General features: G+C 32.8%; 1 protein-coding gene across 4 annotated transcripts; it reads right to left on the bottom strand.

Annotated features, from left to right (window-relative positions):
• Window positions 1–5330: 5330 nt before the first annotated feature.
• Window positions 5331–12356, bottom strand: LOC114405857 (AT-hook motif nuclear-localized protein 7-like). 4 transcript variants are annotated; one of them, XM_028368367.1, is made up of 7 exons: window positions 12212–12356; window positions 11995–12090; window positions 10730–11144; window positions 9899–9966; window positions 8248–8379; window positions 6416–6577; window positions 5331–5964 (listed from the first exon to the last, which is right to left on the bottom strand). In XM_028368367.1, exons 3-7 carry the CDS (start codon window positions 11094–11096, stop codon window positions 5653–5655), a joined length of 1041 nt encoding a protein of 346 aa, XP_028224168.1. In that variant the 5' UTR covers window positions 11097–11144; window positions 11995–12090; window positions 12212–12356; the 3' UTR covers window positions 5331–5652. The 4 variants fall into 4 exon arrangements, with proteins under 4 accessions (XP_028224168.1, XP_028224170.1, XP_028224171.1 ...); XM_028368369.1 differs by having other exon boundaries at window positions 5653–5964; window positions 11995–12034; window positions 12212–12333; XM_028368370.1 differs by lacking the exon at window positions 11995–12090 and having other exon boundaries at window positions 5653–5964; window positions 12212–12332.
• Between the last annotated feature and the right edge of the window lie 4683 nt (window positions 12357–17039).

Raw genomic sequence — 17039 nt, 5'->3', positions numbered from 1 at the left:
GGACAGATCTCAGCGTTTGTTACTGAACGTGATGACTACACAGATGCAACGTTTGTTGAACCGTAACAATAAAGAGCTCTATGAATAAATTGAAGGAATGGGGAACCAACTGAATCAGAATGCTGGAAGACATTATGGTGGGAACAAATGGGGCAATGATGGACCTAGGCAAAACAGAATAGAGGGGCAGAACAAGATTGAGGAAGTAAAACTCAATGTACCTCCTTTCAAAGGCAGGAGTGACCCAGACGCCTACCTTGACTAGGAGATGAAGATTAAGAATGTATTCTCTTGCAATGATTATATTGAAGAGCAAAAGGTGAAGTTAGCAGTAGCTGAATTCTCAAACTATGTCCTTGTTTGGTGGAATAAAAATCAAAGAGAGATGATGAGAGAGGAAGGTTGGGAGATAGATACATGGACTGAGATGAGAAGGGTTATGTGAAAGAGGTATGTTCCAACTAGCTACAGCAGAACCATGCAACAGAAACTCCAGAGGTTGTCCCGAGGAAGTCTGACTGTGGAGGAGTACTACAAAGAGATGGAGATGGCGCTAGTGAGGGCGAACATTGAAGAGGAAATTGAGGACACAATGGCTCATTTTCTGAGTGAGCTAAATCCTTACATTAGAGATGTTGTTGAATTACAGGAGTACGTAGAATAGGATGACTTGTTGCATAAGGTAGTCCAGGTTGAACAGCAGCTGAAGAAGAAAAGCACAACAAGAATGAACTCATTCAACACCTTCAACCAGAACTGGACCAAAAGATCCAAGAAGGAGAGAGGCAACTCATCCATCCCATCAACACAGTCTCCACATGGAAAGTCAGCAGTGCCCAATGCTGGAACCAAGCATAATCCCACCTCATCATCCAACACTGGTACCAGAAACATAAAATGCTTCAAATGCTTAAGCAGAGGACATATTGCTTCTAACTGTCCAACCAGGAGGACCATGATCATGAAGGCAGATGGAGAAATCACCAGTGAATCTGAAATCAGTAAAGAAGAAGAGGTGGAAGAAGAGCTTGAGGAGGAAGCTATGCAGGGTGATATGCTAATGGTGAGAAGGTTCTTGGGAAGTCAGATGCAGCCACTGGATGACACCCAAAGAGAAAATATTTTCCACACCAGATATACAATTAATGGTAAGCTTTGCTCTTTAATTGTTGATGGAGGAAGTTATACCAATGTTGCAAGTTCCAGGTTAGTGTCCAATTTGAATTTGGATACTAAGCCCTATCCTAGGCCATATAGACTTCAGTGGCTTAGTGAAGATGAAGAGGTAAAAGTGACTCAGCAGGTTGAGGTGTGTCTCACCATTGGAAGATACAATGATAAGGTGCTGTGTGATGTGGTTCCAATGGAGGTGACTCATATACTGTTAGGAAGACTATGGTAGTATGACACCAAAGCAGTGCATGATGGCTTCACCAACAAGATTTCTTTCTAGCACCATGACCAGAAGATTATTCTTATACCTCTATCCCTTAGAGAAGTGTGTGATGACCAAATCAGAATGAGAGAAAAGAGAAAACAAGAGAAAGAAAAGAGTGAAGCACCAAAGAGGAATAGGAAAAAGAAGAGTGATACACGTGAGGGAAAGAGTGATACACATGAGAGAAAGAGTGATACACATGAGAGAAAATTTAATTGTTTAGCAAAGGCGAGTGAAGTGAGGAAATTGTTACTTGCTCGTGAGTCGTTCCATCTACTGTACTCAGATAATAAAGTTGTTGCTAATAATTCTAATGAGTTAGCTATTTCTGTTTCTCCTAGTGTTGAACTCTTATTGCAGGAATTTAAAGATGTCTTTCCTAAGGAGATTCCTCATGGAATGCCACCTTCAAGAAGCATAGAACATCAAATTGACCTCCTTCCAGGAGCTTCATTTCCCAACAAGCTAGCTTACAAAAGAAATCCCTAATAGACTCAGCATAAGGATGCACAAGCTAAAGTTGAGTATATGAAAAGATTGCATGACCAAGTGAAGGCGCAAATTGCAAAGAAGAATGAAAGTTATGCCAAGCAAGCCAACAAGAACAGGACGAAAGTGGTACTTGAACCAGGTGATTGGGTTTGGGTACACATGAGGAAGAAGAGGTTCCCTAAACAAAGGAAGTCCAAAATTCAACCTAGAGGAAACAGACCTTTCCAAGTACTAGAGAAGATCAATGACAATGCTTACAAGATCGATATTCCAGGTGAGTATGGAGTAAGTTCTTCATTTAATGTTGTTGACTTGACTCCATTTGTTGCAGGTGATGATTCTGAATATTTAAGGGCAAATGTTTTCCAAGAAGAAGGGAATGATGAGAATCCTAAAACTGCCCAAATACAGGGACCTATGACCAGGAGTAGGATCAAACAGTCGGTAGATACCCTCCAACAAATGGTATCAGGCATACTTCACAAGGCCCAAGTGGAGAGGGATGAAGGCCCAGAAGCAGAGGCATTACCAAGAATTTTAATTGTTGTTGAAGGCCCGGATTAATTTGAAGGCTCATGCCAAATGTTTTTTATTTTTATTTTTTCGTTGTCATTTGGCCCAAACTAATTTGAAGGCCCATGCCATTTATTTTTTTAATTTTTGTTTTTAATTTTAAATTAAATAAAATTGGTGTCTTTCCAATTGCACCTGAGATACACTATATGTATTGAACTCGTTTTCAATAAAGGGACTTTTGGCATTTTGCGAATATTCTGTGAGAGCTTTTCTCTGGGTTTCTTGTTGAACCAAACTCAAACTTATCAAGATAATCCTTGTGGCGTCTACCCTGACTTATCTTCCCTCTCTGGAAGTGACGTCATCCAAACTCAATGACCTGTATCAAGCGATCCGCTCCTAGTAAGGATAACATCATTTTGGTCATTTTTGTTTGATTTTGTTGATATCTCATCAACAGGCCCATTTGCTTTTTACACCCTCTGGTTTTGGAATAAACTTTCATCGCACTTGTTGGCTCATTTGTTTTTCCTGCCATATTGCCTTCAGCCCCTTCGTTTATTCCAGTGTTGGTGTTTTTAGTAAGGCCCATTAAGGGCTTGTCTCCCTCCTTATCATGTGGACAAGCATGTGACTCTTGCAACTCTATTTCAAAATCGTGTGACATCAGTAGGTCCATTTCCTGCCCACTTTCATTGTTGTTATGCACCTCATCCGTTGCATCTACCTGCTTTTGCTTTTCCCTATTTTTGTCTTGTTTCTCCTTCGATGTAGTAGTCACTATCACCCCTTTTGTGTACTTTTCCCCCAAACATTCTTTGTTGGGTGAAGCTTTGATTGACTCCTGCTTCCGCTCCATCAGCCTCACTTTGTCCCCTGGTGACCTCCTCAATTTTTCTTTTGCCTGCTACGGTGGGTCCGCTTCTACCTTCTGATGCGACTAGGTTCTGACTTTGTGTCAATAACCTAAGGTTATTACCCAATGTTCCATGCCGAGAATTTTGTCTGTCAGTCTGTTGTCTTGCGTCCTTGCCCCTCAAGAACTCTTGGTTCATCCAACACTCCTATCGAGCTTCATGTCCACCATTTGCATTTGTCGGGGTTGTAGTTGATTTCTTCAACCATGTTCATTATGTGTTCCTCCTCAATGATCGACGTTGAGACAGCGTATTAGATTAAAGGTTTCCATGATGTCTTAATTAGCACCCGCGCCATATCCATTCTCTGAAATTCATCGACATCGTCATCTACAATCACCACTTCTCCTGCCGCCAACACGATCTGCTTAATATACTCCAGATCCCATGCATGTGGAAGGATTCCCTAGTACAACACCTAAACCAGTCTATTCCCAGTTCACATCTGCGAGTTCCACTTTTCCAGCGAATGGAACAAGGATGACCCCTCGTCTGTTTCTTCCTTTACCAGTTGTACAGCTCTATCATTTGTGAGTCCCACTAACAATACCATGTCATCTCCTAAGTATTTTGGCTTGATATCTTCTCCCCCATTCCACAAGAGTTTGTCTCCCACTCTATCGAACATCGCTAGGTTTTTCAATCTTCTGACCCAGGAGTTATTGAGCCATGTCCATTTCTCCGTAGGTATGTTCAAATGCATTAACGAGTAAGAGCTTGTTCCCACTGGGGTCACACGCATTAAGTTCGACCTTCGCCCTATGATTTTGTTGCCTAACATCACTGCTCTCGCATATGAGGTTGTCATTTGCCTTCGTTGGGGCTGCTATTATGTTACACCTTCCAGGTTACCTTGATGTTCTCCCCCCCCCCCCCCCCCCCATCTCATGGTTTATTTGAGGTTACCCCGATCTTGTACTTGACATTTGTGTTTGTTTCTCCCCTTAACATCCTCACCCTTCAGTGCTTTGGTATGTTAACGTGTATTTTCAACCCCTCTACTATCAAGTTGTCCAATTGTCTTTCAAGTTTCCTCACATCGCCCACCCCCTTGAATGTCACGAAGTCATACCTCCTGCCATTCTTGTTCTTAGTTCTTGTAATGAACTCCTCACGCACATCCCCCAATTTCTTAAACATATACCATAGCTCTTTTTCACTCATCTCTTTTGGGAATCTTGTGGAGTAGAAAGATTGGACATTGGATGCGTCCCTCCAGCTCACCTACTATCTACTTCTCTCTCTTCCCCCACCCCTACTCATTGTTTCTCTCTCTACCTTTTTTCTCATTTCTCTCTTATCTCTACTACACATTTGTCATTTGCTGAATATGTGGCACAAATATTGGACCGTGATTAGCTTTTCAAGTTCCTCTCAAACTGAATTTTCTAATCGGTGAGGTGAGGCAACATCCATTAACACTTTCTGGGCCTTTATTCATAACTTCCAAAGCACATTCATCTTTTTAGATTTTAGTAACAGTTCTTGCATTTTGATCAATATATCACATACAAATTGATGTTTTTTTCTTACAAAGTGATGTTATCCTTCTTACATTATCAAATTCATCAGAAGCACTAATTTAAAATGCTTAAGCTTTGGTTCAAAAAAAATTGTCAAGATTAAAATAATAAGAGTTATGAACCTAACAAACGAGGTGAGACAGTTCATGTGCCTATTTGCCCATACTTTTAATTTTACCATAAACAAATTCCTGTTAAATTCATTTTTTTCAATCTGGTTATTATGGCTTATCATTTTGAAACCCTTTCAACCCCCTTCTTTTGATTCATTTTACTCCTCTAGAGGGTTATTTTTGAAAAAATAATAGATATAAAAATATATATTATAAAAACATTGTTTTAAAAGCTTATCAAAACACATCCTCTTTTTATTTTTGAATGTCATCAAAACACATTCTTAAACTATAGTAACTAACATACCAAATAGAACAAAACATAACAAACTTAAAAGGCAAATTCTTCCACAAATTCAGTCATAAATAAATAGGCAAACAAGTTTTCATTACATCCAAATTAGCCTACTCATAAATCTGCAGAATGCAGCATCTACCTAATCAGCCGATAAATATATCAGATACTCTAACTAGCTGCAACTTACAACACTGAAACTACATCCTATGGTGATAGACATTAGACACGATTGAAACAATCTTTAAATGAGAGTGAGAGAAAGAGAGAGAACACTAAACATTAATAAAACAGCTGAGTCATGAATGTTGTCAGCAAGAGTTCTTGAGGATAGAGAGTGCGCCCCTCGATCGCCAACCTAACTATCAGGCAAAGATATGTTAATATCTGTAGCTGATTTTCTAGAGTCTGGCATAGAGTGCATGTTGACCCAGTTGTCTCTTCTAAAGGCATTGGGAGGAGTGAGGTTAGAGTTAAGGGTTCCAGAATTTTGCAGTACATGTGCTCCACCCATAACATTCACATCCTCTTTTTCAGCATTGGTTGGAGGTGGCGGTGCAGAAGACACTGCAATCGCTGGAGTAACAGTTACCGGTGCATAATCATTAGACTTTGGCTTCTTTATTTTCTGTTCTTGCTGGCTGCTTGGTAAAAAGCTTCCCACCACCACCTAAACATAAAAGAGGGCATGCATAAGTCATTTAAAATTGCCTTTACGTGAGCATTTGCTAACTTTATTTTGGACATTGATTTTACAAAATTGATTTTGATTAAAACCAGATTTGAAGTGAAGTGATTTATATTGAGAAACTTCTATCTCAAAATTAAAGTAAGCAAAGATGACGTATGTTGTAAAATCACATTTATAACATGTTAGGGGAACATGCAATAAGTGATCCTTTATTTGACGAATAATACTATACCCCAACTTAGCCTAATTTATATCAGAATCTACAATAAAGTAAATCTACAGACCACTTGTCATGACATGCAAGCTAGCCTGTCTTCACTTCTCAATCCTATTTTGTTTAGCTATTACTTGGGGAATATCACAACAAAGTACGCATGCACTTATGTATAATTGAGCATGTACTAAATGAGAAGAGAGGGAGATTGCTTACCTGCACAGGGCTGGCAGCTACAAGAAGACCAGCAACTCCACCACCTACAACACGGCCATCAGGACTAGCCAACGACACAGACATTCCACCGGTCCTGCTTCTTGTTCCTTGGTTATCAGTAGGCATGAATGATCCAGACAAGGAAAGTATCTCAAAACGGCCCTACAAAAAAATGTTTTCGGAAAAATGAAACAGAAGGTAATATAGGTATAGGCTTATAGCACCGTCATGAACAAGTCAATAATCAAAAACTACAATTTCCAACTCAACAATGAACTTATGCAAATTACCATCAAGTACCAGCAAAGACAATATCAAAACCAGATTTCTATGGCAGTCATTTCCAACCAAACTTAACTTTATTCATTTCCAGTATCCATAGATAAAGTAAAACCGAAATCATGCAGTCTTATTAATATGAAAAATACTTTGATAAATAAGCTCATTTTATTCTCTTACAGTTTCTTAGAACTTGAGCTTAATGCCTAACTCAACCCTACAATACATAAGATACATGAACATACTTATTTGCTAAGTACATTATATGTCATTTCCAACACTCCTCTCAAGCTTAAAGCTAAGCTTTAAGCGTGTTGCAAATAAACATTGTTTTTTTTATCTAAATATAAAATAGAATGTCACGTAGAGGTGAAAAGACACCAGACAAGACCTTTGCAAGGAGATCCGTCCTCAGTAAAATGAAGAAAGCTATAAATAGTAAAAGCTGACAATGGTAGGTAGTAGAAACAAGACAATCCACCAGCAGAAATTGAAAACTGTGGCTTAAACATGATGTCAAATTAGAAAAAATCACAAGAGATTGTCAACAGAAGTTTGTGGTATTCTCCGGCAATTACAGCACAGATCACAAGAATGATTCTGGTAGATCAACGGCGGTGATAATAAAAAAGAAGGATGGTAATAAGGAGTAAGGACACTTGACTACTTAGAACTAGAGCAAGTACAAAAAAAAAAAAAAAAAAGCAGTTCCATATTTTAGGAACATGGCAGTGCAGTTGAGATGGGGCAGGTCAAAGATTCACCAACAATGTGCCTTCTTTGACTGTTTATTACTACTAATCTAAATCTTCCCTATATGCTTTTGCATTATCATTATTTCTCACGAATTATTGATCATAAGATATAACCTTCTCCTGAACTGCTATTGATAACAGATAACATAATCACTAACACTATTGACTACATATATTAGTAAAATTGCACCATATCATTGAATTCAACCACAATTAATTTACTAAATAGAAAGTATTTGCAGAACTCAGGACAACATTATTAGTATTTCAATTTATGTCTTGACCATAAATTATAAATATTAGCAATAGGATGATTTTTGCACTCCCCAAAACTTGCATTCATATTTCTAGTTCAAGTAATTTAATATCATGAGCGTTAATTACATACATATACAATATCAAACAGATGCAACATAACCTATACAACAAGCATATAAATAATAATAATAATCAGGCCAATAAGAAAAAAATACATCACATCAACAATAATGCATCCATCTTGAAAGAGTGATAAAGGTCATTATGAAACACTTAAGGTAATAGGCACAAGGAAGAGTGAAAGTTTCATTTATATATGCTTAATTGCTTATTTAGCAAAGCCTACAAGTTTAAGGTGAGAAAAATAAAACAGAACAAAGAGTTTTTGTCAGACAGAAGTTTCAAATGAATTTATGGACTTTAAAGTTTAAACAAATTAAGGATTCTTGTGAAAAAAATTCATTAAAATGTCATGGTAAAAAAAAGTTAAGCTTGCAAAAATGAAATAAAATAAAACAATGATATAAATTACTGCCACACCTCATAAGTTAAAGTACCCCCAGAAGAATCAGGCTGACGAAGTGTAACATTTGAAATTACACCATTAGCAGATAAGATACATATAGCTCGTGGTCCTTGTTGAGAAAAGGATATCACCTTCATTGTGATGTCCTACAACAGCCAAAGAATAAAAACAAAATAGCATCATTCAACTATCTTTTAGAAAAAGTATTAGCGTCATAAAATATGAACATTGCTTAGGGAAAGTATAAATGAAGGCTTTTCTCCTTCAAAGTTCAAAAGTACAAAACACAGAGCTTTCTCACATGTATTCAAACTTTTTTGCCATGAACTAGAACCACATTAACAGTAACACCATAGAAGTCAACAAAGACAGAAAGGAATACAATTGTTTGCTCACCAAAACCAATGTAACATCCAATTGCATCTGTTCGCAACTTTGTTAACCCCCACACAGTATAACATGTTCTCATTCTCTCTAGCAACACCACCCGTCTTTCTTAACTATTTTCATGTTTTCATATTAGATGATATCAAGACTTTCTACACATTTATTTATAAACATTTGAGGTTGCCAATCCAAAACAACAGTGAGTGGGCATTAATGTGCAAGTCTAGGATCATAACCAAAGTAGATAGACACAAAAATCTTTTAGACTATGATAACAAAAATGGAAGAAAAAATGCTAATAAAGAACAAGTATATAATCAGAAAACATTTAAAAGACAGAAAATTGATGCTTGGCTAACAAATGATTTCTGTTAATAAAACCTTATACCACAAAGAAATTCATAAGGCTTTCAACTATTTACAATTTATTTTGCTGGCAGAACTCCTACTGAATAGGTGTCTAGATATCCATATTCCATAATTCATACCTAGCCAGAAGGAAATATTTATTTCAATATTCTCATTGACTGGAATTTCCATTTTGATTTGCAAACTCTATTCATTAAACAAAGAAAAAGATGTACATACTCGTCATCCTTATAACTATAAATAAATAAACAATTACAAAAACAGATATTTCAGTAGATTTATAATTCCAAATAAAGAAGCAAATAAAGGAGTAGCAAATGGTTAATCTCTATTTAAAAATTTTAAAGTATACCAAGAAACCGGAAAGTGAGCAACACCCTACACACAATGGATAGCTTTAGTCTTTAAGACACAACCAGCAGTATGACAGAAAAGCAAAGAGGCACATATCACATATTAAGGGCCTGTTTGTTTCCTATTCTTGAAATCTATTTTCTGTTTTAAAAAGAAGAAAACAAAAAAAATGTTTTGATAAGAGTAGTTTTGGAAAATTGTTTTAAAACCTTGTACCTTTTTAGTTTAAAAATAAATAAATAAATCTTCAACTTATTTTGGTTTCTTACTTCCAGTGTTCAGTTATCATTTTTCCCCGCACTATCTCATCATCTTCCCCCACTTCCACTATCTAAAAATTAGTTTCCAAAAAAGGTTTTATAATATAGTTTTTAAAAACTAAAAAACAAAAATACAACCAAAAACACCTTGCAACCACGTCACTCACATCACTCCAGGTACTATGGACTCTCAAGGATAAGAATAACAAGAAACAGTTGAGACAAATTCAAAGCAAAAGCAAACTCATGCGAATTAAATGAAGCTTTTCCCTTGTCCTGTCTCAGGGAAGCATACCTCGCCAGCATTGACAGTGATGATATGTGGCATAAAATTTGTACCATCAGAGCATACATTCAAGTCACCTACAGAAGTACCAACAATAGATATTACTTAACTGGGTTGACACTTAGAAAGTAAGCAATAATATCCATAAAAGCACTGATATATACTCCTGGATATTAAAATGTTATCTAAATTATCTTAGAAGTAGTAGGAGTTTTAAAGAAAAAACACAATATTGGTGACAATTTCCAATCCAATTACGATTTAGGATAGGGGCCATGCAAGCAGTGTCAATAGAAATCCAAAACAACTCCAAAAGACTAAGGGGCCATGCCATTCAGAAATTAAGCAGTGTCAATAGAAATCCAAAACAACTCCAAAAGACTAGGCGTGACCAACCTAAAATGATAATAAGGTTAAGCTAGTAAATAAGCTAGACAAACACACAATCTCAATGATGTTGCATATTTCATCATCCCCACAAAAAAGTAAAAATGTAACAAATAAAAGTCGAGAGAGACAGACTCCCATGCTAACAAAAATTTCCTAATCGGCGCATGAAAATAACAAAAATTTCCCAAGTAATTCACTGTAACTTGCTTTACCAAAAAAAAAAAACAAATTGGTACAAAAGGATGGCTTATAAGCTATTCTAAAATATGAGAAATTTGTCATGAATTTGTGGAAACTAATTCACAAGTTAGACAGGAAGCAAATTCAAAGAAGCAAGACAAACAAGTAAATTCAGTCAAACAAAGAATAATCATTTGATAAACCATATTAAATTACTAACAAGAGCAATAAAAGGTAAACTCATCAAAGAGACAAAGGCCAATGCAATACCTATATAATCCAAGCCAACTTTTTTCGACGGCTTATAGTCCATCCCCCGCATTTTCCCCCGCTTCCCGGATGAAAAGTCATTCGAAGGCGGAGCAGAAGACGAGATTGGCATTGGCGACAATGCCATAGTTACAGACCCATCAGGCCCATATTTCCTCGGTCTACCCCGTTTCTTCTTAACTGTTCCATCCAACCCCACACTCACAGGTGAGACACCAACAGGTGCAGCTGTAGCAGCAGCACCACCACCACCATCAGGGACATGAACCTGGTTTGGAGCTTCACTCCTCGGAGCCACATGGTAAGCTGATGGAGCTTCTGCCCCTATCACTGTAACCCCAGAACTAATACCTTCTCTGGCTTCCATGCAAAATATTGAATTTTCACTCCAAGGCCTATATTACCAAACCAACACCTACAACCCCAGAATAGAATAATGAACAATTAGAAAACAAATGGATTACTAGAGCATAATTCATTACAAAAAATATAGCTTTTAGCAAAAGCATCAATGCCTTCGAACCTTCTACTGCATGTAACAAAATCACAGTGAAAACCCATCTAAGGATCTCACTGACAAGTAAGAAGGTAAACAAAAGATGCAAACTTTAGTTTTACCAGAATCTGTATCACTTTATCAGCAAAAGATCCATTAGGGACTTTAGCTATGGAATAGAAAAAAAAATGAAAAAGGATTTCAACACTTCTGGTTCAGTGTAGATTATCATAACATGAAATGCAGTTATTTTTCTATCAAAGATAAGTTTTTGGGTCTTTTTCTCATCACAGGAACAAGAAATTTACCTCTGAACAAGAGATGAAAAAGAAAAAAAAAAAAATTTAGCCACTAAGAGCAAAAATACGAAAATAAGTAAAATAGTACAGTTTAAAAAAAAAAAAAAAAACAATCCCCACTTGGCTAAAAAGCAATTATAAAAATTGGTAAAATAAAAAAATCATTCATTTGCTTCAAATATTTCTCAGGCTCGAGTTCAGAATAAAGCAGAAGCCATACAAAAACATCAAGGCTTTTCAAAAATATAAAAACAAACAACACCCTTTAGCATAAATCTGCTTCATTCCCAGCATTTTCCTACAACTTTAAAAGACAGAAAGCTGAAACAAATGGGGGAGAAATAGTAATAAAAACCAAAAGAACTAAAAAATAAAACTTAGAAACAAAACTCCTTATATATTATTATTCTCTTATGGAAAGCATATCAACATCATGGTGTGGATATTCTTCAGAATGCAAAGATCATGACCTGTCTCTGCGACTCCACCTTGTGCAAGCTTCTTCCAAAGCTGAAAATTTGTATTCGGATTTCGTTTTCAGCTCAACAAGAAACTCATAAACTCAACTGAACTCACCAGAAAGTGAAAATACAAGAACACAAAGAAAAATAAAAACACACAAAAAAAAAGAAGAAAAAGAAAAAAACAGTGTATATGTTCTGGAAAATTCAATTCAAAGCAACTTACAAATTTCAGGAGGTGAAAAAAAAAAAACCCGTTGGCTGGTTGGTTTTTCCAAAGCTGCTTGAATTGAAAGTTGAAAAAGAGAGAAAAATGGAAAGCTCAAAATAAATACTACTGTTACAGCAATTAAAAATGAGGGAGAAAAAACCAAAGATAAAACAAGGGTGATAAAGTGTATTTAAATTAAATAATAAATAATATTAAAGATTTTATTTGATTTGAATTGAATAAATTCCTAAACCCGATAAATACAATTTGGTTAAGAAGAATTTGACGTCCGTGAGGGGCAATTAAAAAATTTCAAAAAAAAATAATACTACCATAATGTTGTACATTTTTTAATCCATGGTTAATATGGTAAATTTGTCATAAAGCAATCTAAATTAGATGAAATAAAGTGGTGCCTTTTTCTTTATTTATTCACAAATTAATTAATTTTCCTATTTAAAGCTGCAAAGACAGGGTTGGACGGCCAAACCTTTATGTTTCCGCTGACCTCCTTTTTGTCCTTTTTTCTCAAAAATGAAAGATGATGAAAAATATATTATGTCCTTCATGTCACTCTTAATTACCATGTAATGCCACTGAAGTGGAAATCTTTTTTCTTCAATTATTTTTGTATATATTGGAACTTTGTTAAATACATTGAATGTGTTAGTTTGGTGTTAATTAGGATTGCTTCCATTTACAAAATTGAAGTGTGACCAACCAAAAAGTCTTTGATTCGATTCATACAATAGTGATATTTCCTTCATAAACATCCACTAATTATTATAATATCATTTGATGGTGGGATAATCTGTTTATCTTTTTTTTTTTTCTTCCTCTTAAAAAACTGTTTATCTTTTGAATTTCGACTTTCAAAATATATATAATAACGCCAATTACTTCTTTAAAAATATTAACCTGACAATCATCTTAATTATATGCAGAGTAAAGAAAAAGTTAAAAATAAAACCATTAAATTATTTTAAAGAGAAGTAATGTCCCCTTTAACTTGCGTTTTATTTTTTAATAATTAATTAAAAATAAAGAAAATTACATTAATACCCTATTTAGTTTCTTCGAAATTCACACAACACATTTGTCGTCATCTTCATTACAGAAAATACAGAATGCATGTTAGTATAACGTATTTCAAATAATTAAGAGAATTGTTGACGGATACAAAGAAAGAGATAGTATCATGTAAATTTTTTATAAAAAAAAATTGTACACTTTTTGAAAAATAAAATAGTTTTCTTATAATTAATAAAAGAAAAACTAATTGAATTTTTTTGTGAATAAAAAACTAGTTTATTATAAAAAAAAATGTATTATTACTTTTGAACAATTGGATAATTTTCTTATGTATAATAAAAAAATTGATTGAATATTTTTTGAATAAGAAAACATAATTGAATTTAATAATTATTAAAGTTTACCGGTGAAGTTAGATAGTACTCCATTATTATTGGTTTTCTATATAAAGGTGGTATGAAGTAATGTATTCATGACATAATGTATATGCATACAATATCTAATAAAGAAAAAAGAAAGTGATGAAGAAGACGAGATCTTTATTACATAATAGAAAATCTGAAAGCACACAGTGTCACGTGACAGTAGGGATTGGTCATTGTAGCAGGTAGCCAGCTGCCTCAGTTAGGAAAGACTTTCCTTACCCGTGAGTGAAAGAAAAATTAATAGTAATGTTTTTTTAGTTTAATATTTATATACTAATAATTTAAAATAGTTTTACTGTAGTTTAATTATAAAATATTTTAAAAATTAATAAATTCAATATATATATATATATATATATATAATTCTTTTTTTCATATTTATTTAGATATAAAAAAGCATATCTTGCCCATAAGTCATGCTTCCATCAACAAATTTAAAGTTACGTTTCATCTAATCTAATCTAGATCTTATTATTATTATTATTATAATAATTTTCATAACGCTTCACCTGATTATTTTCAAATTATAATAGTACTAATAACGAAATAAAGTTAATGTGAAAAACTGACTAAATATGCACTGGTGTTTAATTTTAGGTGGGATCAATTTTCAAACCATGTTAAATGCTTATCATGATCGGTGTAAATTACATTTGGATCCTTTCAGCTTTATCAAAACAACACTCTACCTAGATTTATTAAAAATATATATTATTTTTTTTGACAAAACAAAAATAAAAATATATATTCTTAACAAACTTATTTCACTGTTAAAAGAAATAAATAAATAAACTTATTTCTGCCTCTTGTGAAATACTATCGTTAAATGGAAGAGGGGGTAGGGGAAATCTGAATTAGTTTTGCTCAAACCAAACCAAAAATTTGCTTGAACCATAACCAAAAATACCAAGAACAATATATGGCAATTTAAGGCTCTTTTTTATACAGTTTTTTTTGCTGGGGTGTAAAAAAGTTAAAGGTTTTCAAAAGAATACTAAAGATGTTTGATTTAAAAAATAACATTTTATGTGTTTTATTTTTAATTATAAAAAGTTCACATCATTTTTAATTTAACTTATTATTTTTCAAAAATAATAGTATAAAAAACTAATTTTCCATAGGTAAAATATTTTATTTTACTTGGAAGCAAGATATTCATAACTTGAAGTTATGATGAAACTAATCTTCAAGATATATAGACATAAAGATTATTGAAGTGAATTTTATCTTTTCCTATGTACAACTAAAAAATCAAATTCTTATTAATATACTTAATTCTTATCAATATATTTAAAGAACTTAATTATTTATCAATTATAATTATTTATCAATTATGTTACATGATCAAAATAAATTCTTAGTGTGTTTTTCTGTTCACATGTCAAAGTAAATTTGAACCTGTGTTTAAATTTAATTCTTTGCAAACTCAAAATATGCCTCCGTTTTTTTACTTATTTTAGTCTTTAATTTTTCTAAGTCATTTCGTAGTTTAATTTGTAATTCAGATCACATGAAAAAATTAAAAGATGGATTGTTTATCTAAATTCAATATAAACTACTCCATTAAACACGCTACTAATGTAACTAATGTAATATATTATACTATCACGTTCAACTTTATTTTATTTTATCTTAATGTAGGATATTTCTTAGTCGAGAATTAAATGTTATTTTTTTAAAATATTGAAATCTATTTAAGATGCTAACATTTTTTAATAGATTTTTTTATACAGTTAGACTTGAAGATCAAACTTCTAACTACATATTTAAAAAATAATTACTAAATTGTGTTATATTAGGATTAATTTTTTTAATATGTAATAATATGGACCTCATTAAATTACACAAAAGTAGTGATACAACAAATTATTGAAGTCATAAGAAACTATATAACTATAATATACCTCCATTATTTCTAATTATAAAACATTGTTAACTATTGTTACACATATTAAAAAACTTTATTAACTTAATTATTAGAATTAAATTTTTCTATAATTAATATTTTTAACAGTATTCTTAAATAATTAATGTTTGGAAAGAGAACAATAGTGGTAGAGTATTAATTTTTAAAACTAAACTCTTCAATTATCTCCAATTCTCATAAGAGAGAAAAAAGATACAATTTATAATATTTATTATTTATGGACTAAAATAATTAAAGGTGTTTTGACCGAAAAAATTATGCAGAGAAACAATTATAAAATAATCTTATAAAAAAGAAACAATAAAATTTCAAAAACAACATCTTATATTTAAGAACGGATGGAGTAATATAATATACAAAACTAATATAAAATAAGTTTTTATATTACAAAAGAATTGAAATTCATGTTTTAGAATTAACAAATCATTATAGGCATAATAAAACACTAAATTTATCTAATTATTTTGACATTCCAATTTATTTTGGTATAAAATTTTAATAAATTAACAATTATAAATATATAACTAAAAACATTTGACATATCATATATACGAAAATATAACTAAAATCATGTTGGTGATATCACAATGTTACAATATGATACTAAAAGGATTCTTATAATGCTATAGATTTTCAACAATTTAATGAAGTTAACAAAATACAAAGTTACTTATCTTCTATAAATTATGGTATATAGAATTTCTTTTTTGAGAAGAAGTAAAAAATAAGTTAACACAAATGGAATAAAGTGCATTTTAATTTTTAATAGGTTTGGCCTGGAGGGTATTCTTAAAGAAACCTCAAAGATCGCTTGTGTAATTTATCCTAAATGTAATACGTGTAAAGAAAATATTTTTTTAGCACAAGAATAGACAATAAAAAAATAATTAAATATAATTTCCCATACACTATAACTTTTTTTACATTCAAATAATAAATCCGAATCTAGTCTTAAGGGTAATTTAAAGGTGTGGGGGGGAAATCATTCACCGCAAAAGTACATTTCTTTGTTTTGGCCAAACATGGAATTTAATTATGTTTAACACATGTACTGACTCAATTATATAGCTTAACATGATGAACCCAAATAGCAGCATTTTAAATTATGTACTTAATAAAATCCAAAATTGGCACAGGTGAGGGTATGGACGTGGTTAAAGTGAGTTTTTCACTTCGTACGTCGGACAATGAGTAGTCTATATTAAGAGGATAAGAGAAGTGATGTGCAAAATAAAAGATTTAACACCCAAACAAAGAAGCATATGAATTAGAAGAATGACAAAAGAGTTTCTGATCCTTGTGAATAAAAGTTGTTATGATCCTTACAAGATAATTATCGGCTTGTAGACAATAATCATTAATTACTATTAAATAATTATTATTTATATGTAGTTTAAAGATAATTAAATATTTATCTAAAAATAAACAGGTAACAATATATTTAAATATTAAGAGATTA

The sequence above is a fragment of the Glycine soja genome, chromosome 3, assembly GCF_004193775.1.
Source record: "Glycine soja cultivar W05 chromosome 3, ASM419377v2, whole genome shotgun sequence".
NCBI classification, from domain to species: Eukaryota; Viridiplantae; Streptophyta; class Magnoliopsida; order Fabales; family Fabaceae; genus Glycine; species Glycine soja.
The sequence above is the reverse complement of the archived record's forward strand: the minus strand, read 5'-3'. Positions and strand labels throughout refer to the sequence as shown.

What these genes read in the sequence shown, in the direction of transcription:
- LOC114405857 (XM_028368367.1), bottom strand. Translation starts at nt 11,096, where the DNA reads ATGGAAGCCAGAGAAGGTATTAGTTCTGGGGTTACAGTGATAGGGGCA. An exon ending in TCACTGTCAATGCTGGCGAG is followed by an intron (nt 8,380 to 9,898) that starts GTATGCTTCCCT and finishes TGGCTGTTGTAG; the next exon opens with GACATCACAATGAAGGTGAT. An exon ending in GGGGTACTTTAACTTATGAG is followed by an intron (nt 6,578 to 8,247) that starts GTGTGGCAGTAA and finishes ATTTTTTTGTAG; the next exon opens with GGCCGTTTTGAGATACTTTC.